Source organism: Abramis brama, assembly GCF_963993115.1.
Source record: "Abramis brama genome assembly, chromosome: 13".
NCBI lineage: Eukaryota > Metazoa > Chordata > Actinopteri > Cypriniformes > Leuciscidae > Abramis > Abramis brama.
The window spans coordinates 8245140-8261912 of record NC_139975.1 but is presented as its reverse complement, the minus strand read 5'-3'; the positions used below and the strand labels follow the sequence as shown (position 1 = coordinate 8261912).

At 38.1% G+C, this 16773-nt stretch overlaps 2 protein-coding genes across 2 annotated transcripts in view; one reads left to right on the top strand and one right to left on the bottom strand.

Annotated features, from left to right (window-relative positions):
* Positions 1–244: 244 nt before the first annotated feature.
* On the bottom strand, positions 245–8941 carry slc49a3 (solute carrier family 49 member 3). The gene is made up of 10 exons (XM_084133600.1): positions 8485–8941; positions 6220–6378; positions 3701–3917; positions 3537–3613; positions 3311–3448; positions 3010–3126; positions 2097–2249; positions 1865–2022; positions 1649–1761; positions 245–1242 (listed from the first exon to the last, which is right to left on the bottom strand). Exons 1-10 carry the CDS (start codon positions 8644–8646, stop codon positions 1076–1078), a joined length of 1461 nt encoding a protein of 486 aa, XP_083989726.1. The 5' UTR covers positions 8647–8941; the 3' UTR covers positions 245–1075.
* Positions 8942–9566: 625 nt separating this feature from the next.
* pcgf3 (polycomb group ring finger 3) overlaps positions 9567–16773 on the top strand; it is a 44246-nt gene continuing 37039 nt past the window's right edge. The window contains exon 1 of the mRNA XM_084133143.1: positions 9567–9680. The gene's annotated coding sequence lies outside the window, so the exon portion shown is untranslated. The remainder of the gene's footprint in view (positions 9681–16773) is intronic.

Genomic DNA, 16773 nt, shown 5'->3' with positions numbered 1-16773 from the left:
ATTGTGGATTAGAAAATAGTGATTGGGATTTTACAAAAGCAAATCCATGTCAAATCAATGATGTTTGATTGTTCTTAACAGTGTAAACAGAAAATGAAACTTTTAACATCATTGTGGATGGACGTTTGCTTTCTTTGGGTATGATTAACAATTGTTTTGTGAACTCTTCATACGATTAAGATAAAATATAATAGACAGAGGTGTGTATTGAGTGCACAATGACTTTTTTTCCCCAAAAACAGTATTCTGGATTGTATAAAATTAATTTTATTACATACAAACAAAAAAATAGCAAATGCTTTGGTCAAGTTAGCAGAAATAGATAGACGTTTGGTAAGAGATCATGCACAGTATGTGCTTTGAATGGGTCCTTGGCACCTTATCTTATTGTACATTATCACGCTTGTTACATGGCTAATTGCTAAATGAATAAATTTACCATGAAATATTGATTAAAAAGGATATTACTTCACCTGAGTGAGAAGACAAACACCATAGAGTTATTTGAGAAACAAAACTTGCAGTGAAGGAGATAATGGTCAAATATACAGTTTAGCAGTCATACAAAACTTTTTGACCACACAAATTGAGTATTGCATAAATCTGTAACATGTGCAACAATACCATAGTTTAAATGATAGCATAGCGATATACAGAATGGTTACTCGTACCCATCAATCTTTTATTTCACCTCTTAAGGTAGAAAGTCAGTTCTATGGACATTTTATTGCACTCAAATATACCTCTAATTTCATAAAATAAACAATAGCCTTAGTTGCTAACTTGCCTTATAAAATAACTATATTGTAAAAATAATAATGCCTTTAAGTGTAACAGTTAGAAATCTTTCTGTACCCTTTAATGCAATAAAAACATTTATACATAGAGATTAAAATTGCATAAAACATTTGGTCTTGGTTTAAAGTTTGTACCTTTATCTATTCCGTTTCTTTAATGGTTTTTATGGATGGTACCACTTCTTGAGCATTTAAGGCACATATTTTCAGTGTTAACGAGGTAAAAGTCTTTTTAAAGTGTGCGTAAACACTCATCTGTGGTTTCTCTGCCTGTCTCTTTATGCATCAGTGCTGTTTGCCCAGGTGTCTTCTCCTGTTGACTGGTCTGTCACTGTCTTTGGTGAGGCTGTGGCTTCCGCGCGGAGTCTCCGGTAATCCGTGTGGAAAAAGACAACAAAGCAGCAGGTGCTCAGAGCACACAGGCCTGCCATCACCAGCACTGGCACTATCAATGTGTGTTTGTGTGAGAGTGTGCAAATAGGAGAAAGAGAGAGAGAGCGAGAAAAACAAATTAATGCCTGGAGCTCAGCCCGACTCTATCATTAACTCATCAAGGCATCAAGCGACCAGGAAAAGCCGGAAGGCTGGATTAATTTGGACATGTTCCCATTTTAAATGTTTTCCCTAGTACCCACACAGTGCGTTTGGTTTATCTGGAAAGATGAAGTGAAAATAGTGCACTAACCAACAACACAAGAATTGCAAAGCATCATGACTCGGTGCAGGGAGGAAACTAATCGCCATTGGAATACTGCCATGCTTTTTCAGCATACTGCACAGTGAACACTGAGCATGGCATGCTATCTTTCAGTAAACAGTGTGTTATCATTTCAAATAAGTGCATCACTCACCTGTCCAGCTCAAATTGGCATCCACTCCAGTTGCACATACGGATAATGAAGAATCTGCTATTGGTTTGGCCAAAGCTTGAAGTAGCAGCATATAGAGGGCGGCCTGAATTTGTCTGATTAAACATCACATTAAACACATCAGTTTAGTCTATAATAAAGAGCTAAAGAGAAGAGGTTTAGCCACAGCATTGGTTTAAAAAACAAAACAAAAGTTACCCAGATATGAAGATCAATCCAGAGGATGTTGCTTCACCCACAGGGTATGAGCATTCAACTCCGAGCTCCATGGCGATGGGATATACAGAGTACCCGAACAAACCGAACCACGCACATACTGCACCAATGATCAACTTCTGCTCACTTAACTGGGAAACCTGATGGACAGCAGGACGACAACATCTCAGGCCAAGCACTCATTAAAAACACTGGGATCATTCGCTATACTCACCACAGCAAAAACAGAGCAGCCCAGAGATGTCAAACACATGTTTATTTTAGTGACTTCTGTAAAATGCTTGGTCTTGTCCACGTACAGGCCCAGGAGAAAGGCGCCCAGAACACCGAAAACAATGGAAACTGCACCGCACAGTCCTGCAAAGTCCTGTCACATTAAAAATGCAGAGACAAAGTTAATTTGACTCGACAAAGCTAACGCTACTTATAATAACACTACTAATACTAATTCATCTATCTATCTATCTATCTATCTATCTATCTATCTATCTATCTATCTATCTATCTATCTATCTATGTTTATTATGAGGGGTGCGTCTCAATCAGCTCATGAATCAGTATATCGTGTGTACAAGAATCTGGGCACCAGATTACACATTGGGACAGTGATTACTCAATTTGACTATGTACAGCGATTTTGATTTTATTTGTTATGCTGTGTAAACACATTGATCTGTTACATATCCTTACAACATTTAAGCCGAATATTAATTGTAAATGTTAACTAGATGTGTTCACTACCTGTCTAGCGATGTGTGTTTATGATGACATATAAAACGGTTTGTCTTTTTTAATCTTCTATGGCATGTCATTATATTTATTGACTGGGCTGGTGCGTTTTATGTTTTGCGCTCCAGTAATGAGACGTCATTTCCGGTAAGGGAATGTAATGAGCATCAATGCTCCCTGGTTTTTGCGGTACATTTTAGGGAGCGAACGTGCCAATGCACTGGAAGGATTTCGCGATTGCGACAGCTCCTAAAATGGCCGACTCTCTGATCAGTGCCCTGATTGACATGCACCCTATGTTTTTAGACATTCAGAATATTATGGAACAGGCTGGCTTTAGAGTTTGAGGTAAACATGTGGGTTTTTGTGTTGGCAATAACGCTGTGTTGGGTTCTTACATTTGAGTAGCCCTTAACACAAAGTATCTGCTCCAGAAAGGTGGAAAAGCAAGTGAATATTCCTATTCCTGAACCAAAACACACCAGCAGGACCATATATGCTTTGTTCGTCAGTAGCTGGAAATAAAAGTGACAGAATACAGTGAATTTCAGACAGCTCTACAAAATGTAAGGAAACTAAATGCCACATTTAATCAGAGGCTGTTTCATACATTTTTAAAAAATGCTAATTAGTCAAGCAGTAAAGAGTTGTTGTGAGATCTGTATGCCATGTCAGTTTGTTCAGAAGTGTGTGTAGTACCAGTTTCACCCCCTGTAGAAAAGGTTCAGAGCTGGAGGTCACCACGCTGGCGGAGGGGGGTGTCGGGGGAACGCGTTCACGGATCCCCACTGTTGCTAGGAAACAGGCTACGGCGGCAGGTATGGCATATATAAAGAGCTACAACCCAGACAGACGACGGGACTGTTAGAGATCATACAAGAATTGAAATTCGTTTGTGACCAAGCTCTGACTTAAGCGATCTTACCAGCATAACAAGATTATTGGTGTAACTAATTATCATGGGAGAGAAGATATTCGCAAAGAGCAGCCCAACAGTATTTGCTGGAGAACAAAAGAGAAGAATATTAGCATTCTACATACATGGAAATGAATACCATGTAAAACATGAGCTGTGGGTGAATAGGTTACCCATGGAAGCCATCATGTTAGCTGTGGCCCTCTGGTGATCGGGGAACCAGAGAGCTGCCAGCTTGGTGGGGGCAAAGATGATCAACGGCTGGGCGAAGGCACACAGCGTCTGGCCGCCCATGACCATAGGGAACACGGCCCGCTCTGGGATGCATTTCAGCACGCCAACGAGACGCAGGACACTGCCCAACATGTTGAGCCAGGAGCCCATGATTAGCTGTTTCAGAAGATAGGAAGAAAGTAAATAGTCCAGTCATTTTAAGCCAAAATGGGGGTCAACCTTGAACAAATTGCAACAAAAGCCTATTCATTCTTTTTCTTACGTGAATAGGGCAAAAAATTTAACCTTTAGATATCACCATGAAAATTACTGAGTTGATTACTTATATCAAGACAAACAAAACATGTATTACAAGTTTTTTGAAATTGTTTGTTAACATGGACAAATGGTGCATAATCTAATTACAGATGTGCTAATTTGCATAAATACCATAACAGATCTAAACATTGGGCATAGCCAGGTGAAAATGTCTTGTTGAATCTTGTTGACATATAACAGTAAAATACTTAATGTTAAGGTCTGAATGGAACCCATTTAGGCTACCCATGAGCATTAATACATAGAGGCAGGAAGAAGTACTTTAAACCAGCCTTTATTAATTTTTAAGAGATGGGGTTTGGGGCTGGGACTGTGGGACTGTTTCTGGGGGACGAGTCTGAGGGAAGAACAGGAGACAATGGTAAGGAGAATGCAGAAGACAAAAGGTAGGTAAAATAAAAAGTGAACCCCCAGAAACAGTCCCACGGCCCCAGCCCCAAACCCCATCTCTGCAATAATAATTAATAAAGCCTGGTTTAAAGTACTTCTTCCTGCCTCTATGTATTAATGCTCATGGGTAGCCTAAATGGGTTCAATTCAGACCTTAATATTAAGTATTTTACTGTTATTTGTCAACAAGATTCAACAAGACATTTTCACCTGGCTATACCCAATGTTTAGATCTGTTGTGGTTTTTATGCAAATTAGCACATACGTAATTAGATTATGCACCGTTTGTCCATGTTAACAAACAATATCAAAAAACTTGTAATACCATTTTTGTTTGTCTTGATATAAGTAATCAACACAGTAATTGTTATGGTGATATCTTAAGGTTAACATTTTTACCCTATTCACGTAAGCAAAAGAATGAATAGGCGTATGAATAGGATATATTTGGGTCTTTTTCGAAACTTTCCCCTAATGGGATTCTTCTGGACTTTTTTTCCTTACTCAGGACATATTGAGGATAGTTGAGTTTGCTTCTGTTGCAATTTGTTCAACCTTTTTTCATAAAATGACTGGACTAAAAGTATAAGGGCCTGTTCACACAGGACACGTTTTTGCTGTTAAAAATGCGAGAAACAGTTCAGTCTAGAAACATGCGCGAGACGCTGCAAAAGACACGAGACGTGAGTACAATGGTTAAAGACGTCAGTCTAGTTAGTTTACATTGAAAAACAATGGAAAAGTAGCGCAGTGGAATGGAAAACGTGTTCTGTGTGACTTTCACTTTCCACCACAGGAAGAATCTGTCATTTTTCTTATATGTCATGAACATTTTCACCAGTTTCTTTCCCACCACATCCCAAATGATGTACTGTGTTTAATAACTTTAGTGGAAATGATGTTTTAAATGTTATAATAATTGATAATAATAAATGTTTAAAATAAATAAATAGGATAAAATGGATTAATCTTTTGTTAACACAAATAATATTATATTAAAATATTTTATTTTACATAATGAAGTTTTGCATTACTTGACAAAATGACAAGTACACTAACTTTTGAGAAAACTTTAAAAGTCAGAAGTGGGTCGCAGGCTGGACCAATAACACTTTTTTCAAGAAAAAAGTGCCGTCGGTAAGTTTAAAGGAATGTGTTTAAAAAAACTGAAAAGATTTTGGACAAATTCACTGTAATTTCACTGAAAACTCTATGATCAGTTATTACAGACTATTATATGACCTTCACTTTAACCATCATTTTTTAAATATGGCATGGTGTCACACTACAATGGTAGGCCTAACCAAAATTCCGGCCAAAATACCACAAATACTTCAATTATATTTACAATTAACTGTGATATTAGTCAACACTGCCAAAAAAAGACATGCATTATTGCTTTACTATGGCTTTTACAGTAGGAACAATAACTTTAACTTTAAAAAATAGTCCTTTTTGTTCTATAACAGATGGTAAACAAAACTTAAAGGGATAGTTCACCCAACAAATGACAATTCTGTCATCATTCACTCACCCTCAAGTTGTTCCAAAACCCCATCAACTCTTCAACTGGTTTCTGACATTCTTCAAAATATATTCTTTTGTGTTTGCCAGAAGAAAGAAATTCATACAGGTTTGGGACAACTTGAGGGTGATTAATGATGAAAGAATTTAAATTTTTTGGTGAACTATCCCTTTAACTATATTCTCTTTATTGTCTTTTGGTAGAGAGTAATATGGCTCTGTATACCGAGAAGCGCAGTCCAAGTGTGTCCAGTACCCATGTTGTGATGAAACTGAAAAAAATGGCAACCACTACATAGACTAGCGACAGCCAGTCGACAAGGTTGAGAGAGATCCGCAGATACTGTGCTGTCTGGTCGGCCACGGGTGCAAAGGTCAGCCACGACTGTGGAGAACACAATAAAAACAAAGGTTTAGCTGCACATTGAGTTATACAGATGCATAGTTCACAACAATACAACATATAAGACAATGCTTTATTTCTGTTGCCGTTTTGACACGGCTGAATTGATAAAACGCATGAGACGGGAACAGCTTGCTCATATGACACAAAGTCTCAGTTCAACATTTAACTGCTGAAGCTGCAAAAAACAGAAACCACAGGTCAGAAGGGGCCCTCACATGAGCTAAACATGACAAACACAGTGTGAATGAGCAGCAGGGGTTCAAATCGTACTGAGAAATTACACTTCAGGTCAGAATATGGGATTTGAAGGATAAAAAAAGTAGACTACCCTTAGGAATGTAATTTAGTAACACGAGTATCCGCTTTTAATGGTACTAGAGTTGTAATGAAGAAATGAAAATGGACGGTTCTTGTTTTTATGGAATATTGCAGTTCCTGTCACTCACACGACATCAAGCAATAGCAAACCACAAACATCCAATCAATTCCCAAATGGACAAAATCAAGTCCCGTCCCACAGTTTTTCTTGTTGGAGAAGCCGCTTGACTCAGATATAAGTCAGAACAGCGAAAAAAAGACTATAGCAACTTCTGTTTCATGTTCACTTTAAGTACTTTACACCCTGGAAAAGCATTATTTGCAGTGCAGAGACCATTTGCAGTGTTTTTGATTGTTCATTTACACTGTTGCACACAAAATCCTTTATTTGTTTGCTATGAAGAATACTATGTACGCAGCAGCGTGACAGATGGCAGTCAGCTGATCCCAAAACACAATACAGTCGTTTCATGCACCACTGCACAACTTACTGGGATGCTGTTTCGCATTAATTCAAATGCATAGATGCTTTTTTCACAGTCAGTGTAGAAATCCTTCGTGCACTTTGTGTAACACAAGATGCTTTCCTAATATGAACTGCCATTGCTGATTGTACTTTCAAATTCCTTCTTAACACATGCACGGGACTACACTTCTGAACCACATCCACAGGTTTAGGCTGTTATCAGATTTCCTCAAGATTGTAATCTTTAAATAAACCCAGAATTACACCATCTGCTAAGCTTTAACACAGTGTGCCAAGACACGATGTACATTTCTCGTATTTCAGATGAACAGCTTTGGATCTCTTGGCCTTTTAACACATATACAATGGTGTCCGTGCAAACGACAAGTCCCACTGGAGCCACGGGTGCGTGATTAAGATTGACAAGCCCCTTTCTGGCACACGCCCTCTTCAGAGATAATAGCCTCAGGGGGACGTATCCATGTCCTACTACAGCTGGGCTATTAGGAAGACCCTGTTATGACCCTGTAGACTGAAGCCCCTAGTGGAGTGTGTGAACATTTCCTAAATCGTTTCAACACTGGATACATGGGGCGAGTTGAGCGGCAACAGGTATAATAAATCAATAGATGTATTAATTGAATTTATATGATATGCAGATTAACTGACTCAGTTTTTGCATATATGAGCCTAACAGAAAATGCCAATATGGTTTAGGCCTAGTTTACATCACAGCTGAGAAACATGATTTGCTACTTGCTATTGCAAGTCAGAGGCAGGTGGTTATCAGGGGGAGGGACATTAACATTTATTGGACAAAAAAGTATGGAATTCAAGATGAGTCATCAATGTTTTTTGTCATTTTACAGGAAGAAAAAGATAAATTGAGTTTTGTTAAATATGAGTACAAAGCTAGTGTAGACATAAACTAAAGGCCACAAAACCTAAATGTTAATTTCATTGGGTGTTTAAAGTAAACCAGTTGTGATACCTTGGATGAGGGGTTTCGTGATGTCAGTAAAAACGAAAGTTGTTTGTAGAGGCGGAGTAATTCAGATTTAGCAATTCCATCTTCAGAAATCAATTCAATTCTTTTGGCATATTTCTACTTGCAGAACATTTTGATGAAAGATTACGAAGACAAACAAAGTTTTTGGAACAACGTGCACCCATGAATCGTATACAGACCAGAAACATTAAGGACATTTCGTGTGTGGAAATTTCTGTTAGCATCACTTTGGTTAACTAAAACTTCAGTTTTGACATTGACTTTGTAATGGTTATAACATAGGCCTACCTACCATTGCGTTAGAACAATTAAGCAGGCAGAGAACAAATAAGAGGAACCATCTCCTTTTGTAAACTTTGAACTCAGCAGGAGCGTTTCTTCCGTCCAGGTGAGACCGAACATCTTCACTCGAGCTCCCGATGAGCGCTTCAGTCTCCGCGCTTCCGTCATCCATGATGACAAACCCGAACCTCAACCAGATCACATTAAGTGAGTTGCAAAACTCTTCAAATGTCAAACTGTCCTGAGCGGTGTATCCATTTTGGTCCAAAAACAATTCTGTCGATAAGCTACACAAATCAATAACTTCACCAGTTTCATTTCCAAGCGTTTCCAGGCAGTGCACTCTTTAAATTCAAGAGCAGGTCTACCTTAGACCATTGTTATGGTTTTGGTTTCGCATATAAGCCGGTGAATGAGGGTTCAGAGTTGTAAGGCGGCTTCAACATTACAACATCCAATCCACAATCACATCACCACTCCCTTCAACCCGTGACTCACTGTCATAGCGCCGGTCGGGTTCTCTCCTGAAACTCCCATTATCTGTCTGGAGTTTGGTCAGCATCAGGAAAAGAAAGCTTTTTTAAATGTTTTTCCAAAACAATCTGAGTCTAAGAAATACGCCAACACTACATTTAGGCTACATCAGTGTCATCTCATGCAAAGACTATTGATCCAGGTCTTTATGTTTGTTTAGTGGGCCTATTATTAAACAGAAACCCTTACGAAAATGAACAATGGTTTTACAAAAACAAAAATTAACAATGGTTTTACAAAAACAAAACAAAAACATGGTTGCTAAACCACAGTAACCACAATTTAACCATGGTTTGCTATTGATAAACTTGTTTATTTAATATTAACTAATTTGTAGTAAGAACTAATTTAATTTAAATTAATAATAATATATTATATTATGTAATTTATGTTAAAAGTCGTAATTTAAGCATAACCACTCAATGTAATTTACTAAGATCCATGTAACTTTTCAAATGAATGAAACACATTAATGAAAGTATAATCCAATGGCTTTAGTCTCTCAGCCACCCCTCCTCCCTTTCTTAAAGTCGGCGCATGCGCAGTGCTCCTCGGTGCGCTGCTTCGGCCTGTTTCGGCAGTGGCCGGACATTTTCGCCTCTTTGTTTTACTGATAGTGGATTTAACTCGGATTCAACCCAATATCCAGCGGACCGCTCTGGCCATAAACAGGTTTGTTCCTTTAAACTTGAACCGATTCCCGCTGATCATTGCACGAGCTTTCTTTCGGACGACAAATGGGGAGTTTTCATTTATTCTCGCTGTGTTTTTTTCCGCTTGATGGCAGCTCTGCATGGCTATACGTGCTGTTATCTGTGCGGTCGTGTTGTATGTGTGTGTATGCGTGTGTAAATTTGTGTGTGTGTGTATGGCGACACCGGGCCCTGCAGCTCCTAACCGGGGTCATCTTTGTAAGAAAGGAAAAAGTGTAATTTAGTGTAGCTGGAGTTTCATAAGCATTCACTTCTGTGTCTGATTATAGTTCTTGTGTTGGTCAGTTCTCCTCTTCCTCCTGCCTGGAATGTTCTTGAGAGCTTATTGACCATCATCATAATCATCATCTACCTATCTGTGTGTTGAAAGTTGGGGTTTGATGCTCTGACAGGTTTGCATGCAAGCTAAAATGAAATCTGGGCCAGAGAAAAAGTTAAAGCCCAGAGGGTTTTGGGGAAGCATGTGCAAACCTGCACCCCAGACTCCTGGAGCAGGAACAACCAAACAAGTCATACTCCATGTGTTTTGATATATTCACTTTTGTGAATGCTTTACATTATAGCTGGGGGGACGACAAACAGGATATTGTTGTTATGGTTACAGTATAGGCTAAATTGGAGTACAGACAATTTTCTGTTGTTCCAAAGTTGTGGGGGGGACCTGTCCTCCTTATACCCGCTGGGATCCCCACTCTTACATGATGGACATATGGAGTTGTCATGTCTGGACATGACCACATTGATCCACATTTCAACACAATTCTGTGTTCTGGCATCTTATAACCATGTTGACCAATGTAGCATGTTTTGTCTTATGTCCAGATGTAGTGTGTTGGTTTAGAGTGTTAATATTGCTAAAATATAAAATGTGTTCTGGTGTATTTGATCTAATGACACCACCTTCATGTCATGCTGTTAACCTTGAGGCCTTTTATAATACGGCCTTTTCTAATTTTGTGAATCTCATGAAACCTGTCAAGAGGTTGCATTTCAGCACAAACTGAAAAGCAAAAAAGTGTTAAATAACATCTTCGCAAAGATATTTGAGGACCATTAAGATTTTAAATGTTGTCACATTATTTTCAATACTATTAACCTCATTTTCCTCCTAAATCTAATTATCGTATAACAGTATTTTGATTCACCATTGAAATGTGGAGAAAATAATCAATTGCTGTAATGACAGTTAAGCTCATGAAAATCATGTGTCTATGCTAACAGGAAAAGTGCTATAAAAACAACATTTCTACTTTTGGTTTTGGGCTGAAATATGATAGAATATGACTGGTTTTGTGAGATTCACGCACTAATCTAAGTGAGTCAAACTTTCAGATGACGTTTCATTAATGCATGATTAATCGCTTAGTCAAGGTCATGCCTATAATTGTCTGATTCTTTTGTGTAAGTGTTAAAAGTATGTGATAGCCCGATGAAGTTTATCACGAGACACGTGTTGTTTAAAGCACTTATAAAAAAATTTTTTTCGTAGGACTGGCTTAAACATGTGGCCTGTGGCTATTGCGCAGTCCTCGCTTATGTGCCAGCAACAGTTAAATGGTTCTCAGTGAAAAAAATGCCTTTCAGTTCATCCATGTTTTTAGTGCATACCCAGAAAAGCAAGTTCTAAAACCGGTCAATCCTGCGGTCTGGCATTAAGCAGTGTAGGGCTGTAGGCTGTTATTCCCACTGATGTAAAGTTATGTCACGTTAAACAAAAGTCATTTAAAAGTGAGCCATTGAAATTTGACACTGATTTTGAATGGGGTGAGGTGTTGGTTTACAGTGACAGTTATGTAGATTTGATTCAGTGGAATGAAGGCCTTAAATAAGGTAATGTGTGTGACTCAAGTGTGATTTCACTTTGGGTTTCTTTGATCTTGATTCAACTCTCACTTCATAAACTGTTAAAATCTGTCAAACTTCAGATTTGCTTTAATCATCTGTTCAGCTTCATACTCCTTAAAGGGTTAGGCTAAAAATAAAATTTTCTGTCATTAATTACTCACCCTTGTACAGTTCCAAACCTGTAAGACTTTTGTTCATCTTCGGAACACAAATGAAGATCTTTTTAATGAAATCTGAGAGCTTTCTGTCCCTCCATAAGACAGGTATGAAACTGACACTTTGATGCTTCAGAAAGTTCTTAAAGAGATTATAAAACTAATCCATATGAATTGAGCGGCTTAGTCCAAAATTTTCTGAAGAGACACGATCGCTTTATATGATAAACAGATTTAATTTAGGCTTTTATTCACATATAAACATTGATTTGCAAACATAAACAGAAGCTCAACCGAACCTGCATGACATGCAAGAACAAAAACGGTATGAGGGTGAGTAATTAATAGGGATGTCAATTTTCACAAATACCCATGATCGATCGTCGTTTAAAATAACGATCAGTTAATCGATTAATCGTTAGCCTTAATACTGCGATATGCGTTTGCTGCAGTGGCATATGGCCAACAGCATGACAGGGTCTGCAAATGCTGATCAAAACGCTATGTTCCTCCCCAAATAAATGAGAAGGGTTTTTTAAAGGGGTGGAATAATGCCCTTTTCACAAGATGTGAAATAAGTATTTGATGTCCCCAGAGTGTGTATGTGAAGTTTTAGCTCAAAATACCCCACAGATATTTTTATATAGCATGTTAAAATTGTCACTTTTTGAGGGTGAGCAAAAACGCACCGTTTTGTGTCTGTCCCTTTAAATCCAAATGAGCTGCTGCTCCCTGCACAGAGGGCGGAGCTTCGATTACCTCCTCACACAGACATGTATTGAACATTTCAAAAACCTTTAGCCTTTTATGTTCAAACTGGAGTCAGACAAAGATGGTGAGACTCAAGAAGAAGTGACATGTAGAATGCAACAGGACGTTTTTGAATGGTTAGTTGATGAATTTCTGTAGCTTGTGTAGTTATCTTCTAGTCATTGATTAGCATATTATGTCTTGATAATCTATAAATCACGTTCCCGGGGGCGGGGTTTATGTAAATTTTAGGGTTATTGATGTCACTAACCCGGGAGGAATGTCGTGTAGTCCCTACCAGCCGTTTGTTGTAGTCCTTAAAAAGCAATTTCTTTACAAGAAAAATCTCCCTTTGCTTTGTACTTTGAGCGTCGTTGCTTTGCAGATGTTGTTTATGCTAAAACAGCAACATTACACACTAACTAATGTTAAAAAAGTGAAATCATAATCAACCACCCCTTTAATCTAAATAAAGGGCTAGTAGGATTGTAAAATATTTCGATGTGATTGATCATTTAATTAAATGACTTGTTTAATAATCAAATATAACGACTAATACAACGTGTCACCAACACCGCCTCAGATGCGTGCTTGTCAGTATGTGTACGATCTTCCTGGAACAACGCGCTGAAAACGACAACTAAACCCAGTGAATTCACAACGATTAAATTAGTTTTCATGTTATGTAATATGACAAATTCAAACAGTAAATTCCCTTTGGTGTTCTTTAATGTGAACGCTGTATCGAAGCGGCAACACGGAACGCACATGAACCAATCCTCTCTTCCTCTTTACTATTAGTTACAGCATGAAATAAACATGAATGAACATTAGAAGGTATGTTTGCGCCACATAACCAGCTCCGTACAGCTTTTCTGTACTGTAAAGTTCTGTAAACTTGCTTGGTATCTCACCTGGTACAGCGTTGCATTTGTTCGGGTACGTGTCCCATGAAACACGAGTCACAATAAAAGAGCTAAAAGACTTATGCAAGCTAAATGGCATGGTTGATTGGGTTTTTATCTAGCCTAACCTTATCCTTGACCTTATCGGTTGGTTTATGGTAGGGTTTAGTGTAGGTGGTACGTTATTTTAATTTGACATTCAAAAGATTTTGAAACTGACATGATTCTCTACCAATGCTAACTTGATCGTAGAGACCTTTGGTGGCAATGGTTCTATGATCTACTTGGCCTTGCGATGCTTTTGGGAAACGCAGCCCTGGCCAGTGTCACTATTTTTTACGGTTGTCCATTTCAGGTTTTGTGGATGTTTTATGTAAATTTTAGATGATAACTGTCAGTTAAAGCTTATTTGGTTGTCTTAAGATCCTTTGTTTTGGTACTGTGGCATTTAGCCTACTCCTTTTTCATAAGCTTTCAGGGTCATATTGGATGAATTGTGCTGATACACTTTTAGTCCTACTTCTCAAAATGTGGGTCAAGTGAGATCTTGGGGTGTTTCCTGTATTGCAGCTTTGAGAGAGTTGGAGTTTTAACAAATTTTATTCACATAATTTTAAAAATAAAAGTTTTTTTCCCTTTTTTTTTAGTTAACCCAAAAGTGAAAATTGTCATAATTTACTCACTTAGCCTACCCATTGCTCCGAACACATAATCTGTGGAACGCAACATGAGATCATAGGCAGAATTATTTTGCTGCTGCAAGTGGATGGATGTTGTCAAGTTCCAAAAATGACATAAAATCAAAGTATCATAAATATGTGCTAAATCTTCTGAAGCCATATGATATCTTTGTGTGAGGAACGGACTGAAATGTAAGATGTAGGGACTGCTTTTATGTCAATAAAATATGATCAAAGATGGCTGTGAAAATATATTGTTTATCCTTTTGATGTTTCGTTCATAAAAAAGAAAAATCTAATGTCTTTCAATGTCTAATCAATGTCTTTCATTGAAGTAAAACAATTGAAAGTGGGGGGAAAATCACATTATGAAATAAATGCTTTTCTCCAAAACATGTTGGCCACAATTATCGGCGTCGGCACCCCTAGAAATTCTTATGAGTAAAATATCTCTGAAGTATGTTCCCATTCATATTTACATGTTAACAAGGTGACTAGAAACATGAAATTGTCCAGCCATGACTTCTTGTTTCACAGGAGTATAAATATGAGGGAACACAAAGGCCAAATTCCCTTAATCATCCATCAGAATGAGTAAAACCAAAGAATATAGTTATGAAGTGCAGCAAAAGATTGTTGAGCTTTACAAAATAGAAAGCAGCTGTAAGAAAACAGCTAAAGCATTGAAAATTCCCATTTCCACCATCAGGGCAATCATTTCCAATCAGTTCCAATCACCTAAAGATGTCGCAAATTTGCCTGGAAGAGGGCTTGTGTCTATAATGTTTTAATGCAAAGCGAGGAGGACAGTTCGAGTGGCCAAAGATTCTCCAAGGATCACAGCTGGAGAATTGCAGAAATTAGTTGAGCCTTGGGGTCAGAAAGCCTCATAACAAAAATATCAAACAGCACCTACATCACCACATTTTCTTTGGGAGGGTTTCAAGAATAAAATCCTCTGCTCTCTTCCAAAAGCAAACTCCAGTTGCCAGACACTACTGGTACTTCAAACGTTTTTTTTTTTTTTACGTTTTTTTGCCAGCAAACCGGAATTCAAAGGTCCCCATGCCCACTTTTAAATATACTGCTGGATGCTATTTTTTTCTACTGGAGTTTCTGGACATCTTCAGATACGTGACATCTTGGATTCTATCAAATACCAACAGGTAAAAAATCAAAACCTGATGGCCCCTGTTTGGATCTTCCATCAGGACAACGATCCAAAACAAACATCAAAATCAACACAGAAATGGGTCACTGAGCACAAAATGAAACTTCTGCCATGGTCATCCCAGTTCCCTGACCTGAAGCCTATAAAATGAGTGGGGTGAACTGAAGAGAAGAAGCACCAACATGGATCTGGGAATCTGAAGGATCCGGAGAGATTCTGTATGGAGGAATGGTCTCTGATCTCTTGTCAGGTGTTCTCCAAACTCACCAGGCATTATAGGATTATCTTGGCTAAAGGAGCTTGCAAAAAGTTTTAAATAAAAGGGTGCCAATAATTGTGGCCAACGTGTATTGGAGAAAAACATTTATTTCATAAATACCCCCCCCCCCCCCCCCCCCTTCATTTCTTTTAAATTAATGAAAGTATAGAGTTTTTTAAATAAAAGTTCAAAAGGATTAACAATGCAGATTTATTTTCATAGGCTTCTTTGTTCATATTTACCAAGAGTGCCAATAATTCTGACCATGACTGTAGATGTCATGTTACTGCCATAGTACTTTTTTTGAACAACAAAACCCTAAATGGCAACCACTGAGTTTACAAATGCTCATCCTTATAAGTATTGTATGGGGAAGTGAATCAGTATTGGCTCAAAGTTCCTCATATGACCTGATGTTGTCAGTCTTTCAGGATACAGTCTCTGAATTACTCAAGAGTCAGCATGCTACTTGGGTGCTTCTTGCGTATATTATCTTAAGGAGACAACCTTCAAACACACAATCTCTCTGTGTGATTGCACTGGAACACAAACAAGTTCCAAGTCAATGTAAAATTTCCTCCTATAGCCTGTAAAACTGGCGAGGGTTTTTAGAGAGCTCAACAATGCATGCCTTGTTAAAAGATTCCATGCAATAAGCCGATGAACCCAGATCAAGTGTGATTTAGATGTTTTTTTAATGAGGTTAACTACTGGAATTTCAGAGATATGGGATTTTATTAATAAAGTCATACGTTCTCGTCTGATTAACTGATTAATTTTTAGGTGGGGGTGATATGGGTCAGTATTGCTCTTCTGTAGTAGATAAACTTTAGTAAGAAAGTGTCTGCCAAGGAAGAAAACCATCAGAAAATGGTTTGAGTTTCAGGGCTGAACATTTCTCTGTAATGTAGAACAATATTAAACCATAATAATGATAACACATAAATAAGCACATGCACGCTTAAAGCTTGCTGTGACTGCCTGGACATTTTTATAATTTATTTATGAACTACTGTTTTCTCAGTCAATGTCGATGGTAAAGATGAAGGACGCTGACTCAAATCTCAGCATAGTGGATGTGCCTAGAGAGAAATGCACGCTAAGTTAAACGTCATGCTGTAAACGCTGTACTAATTTAGCTTCCATACTCCACGTGAACACTTGAACATACCTGAAGTTACGGGAAGGCCAAGTATGGCAGCCCATACTCTGAATTTGTCCTCTGCAGTTAACCCATCCAAGTTAGTGCACACACACTGCAAACCGTGGACACACACACCTGGAGCA

Excerpts from the sequence above, each read along its gene's own strand:
- slc49a3 (XM_084133600.1), bottom strand. The coding sequence starts at position 8,646 with ATGGATGACGGAAGCGCGGAGACTGAAGCGCTCATCGGGAGCTCGAGT. Across the intron at positions 6,379-8,484 it reads TTAATTGTTCTAACGCAATG|TCGTGGCTGACCTTTGCACC; the intron begins GTAGGTAGGCCT and ends TGTTCTCCACAG. Across the intron at positions 3,449-3,536 it reads CCAATAATCTTGTTATGCTG|CTCTTTATATATGCCATACC; the intron begins GTAAGATCGCTT and ends TCTGGGTTGTAG.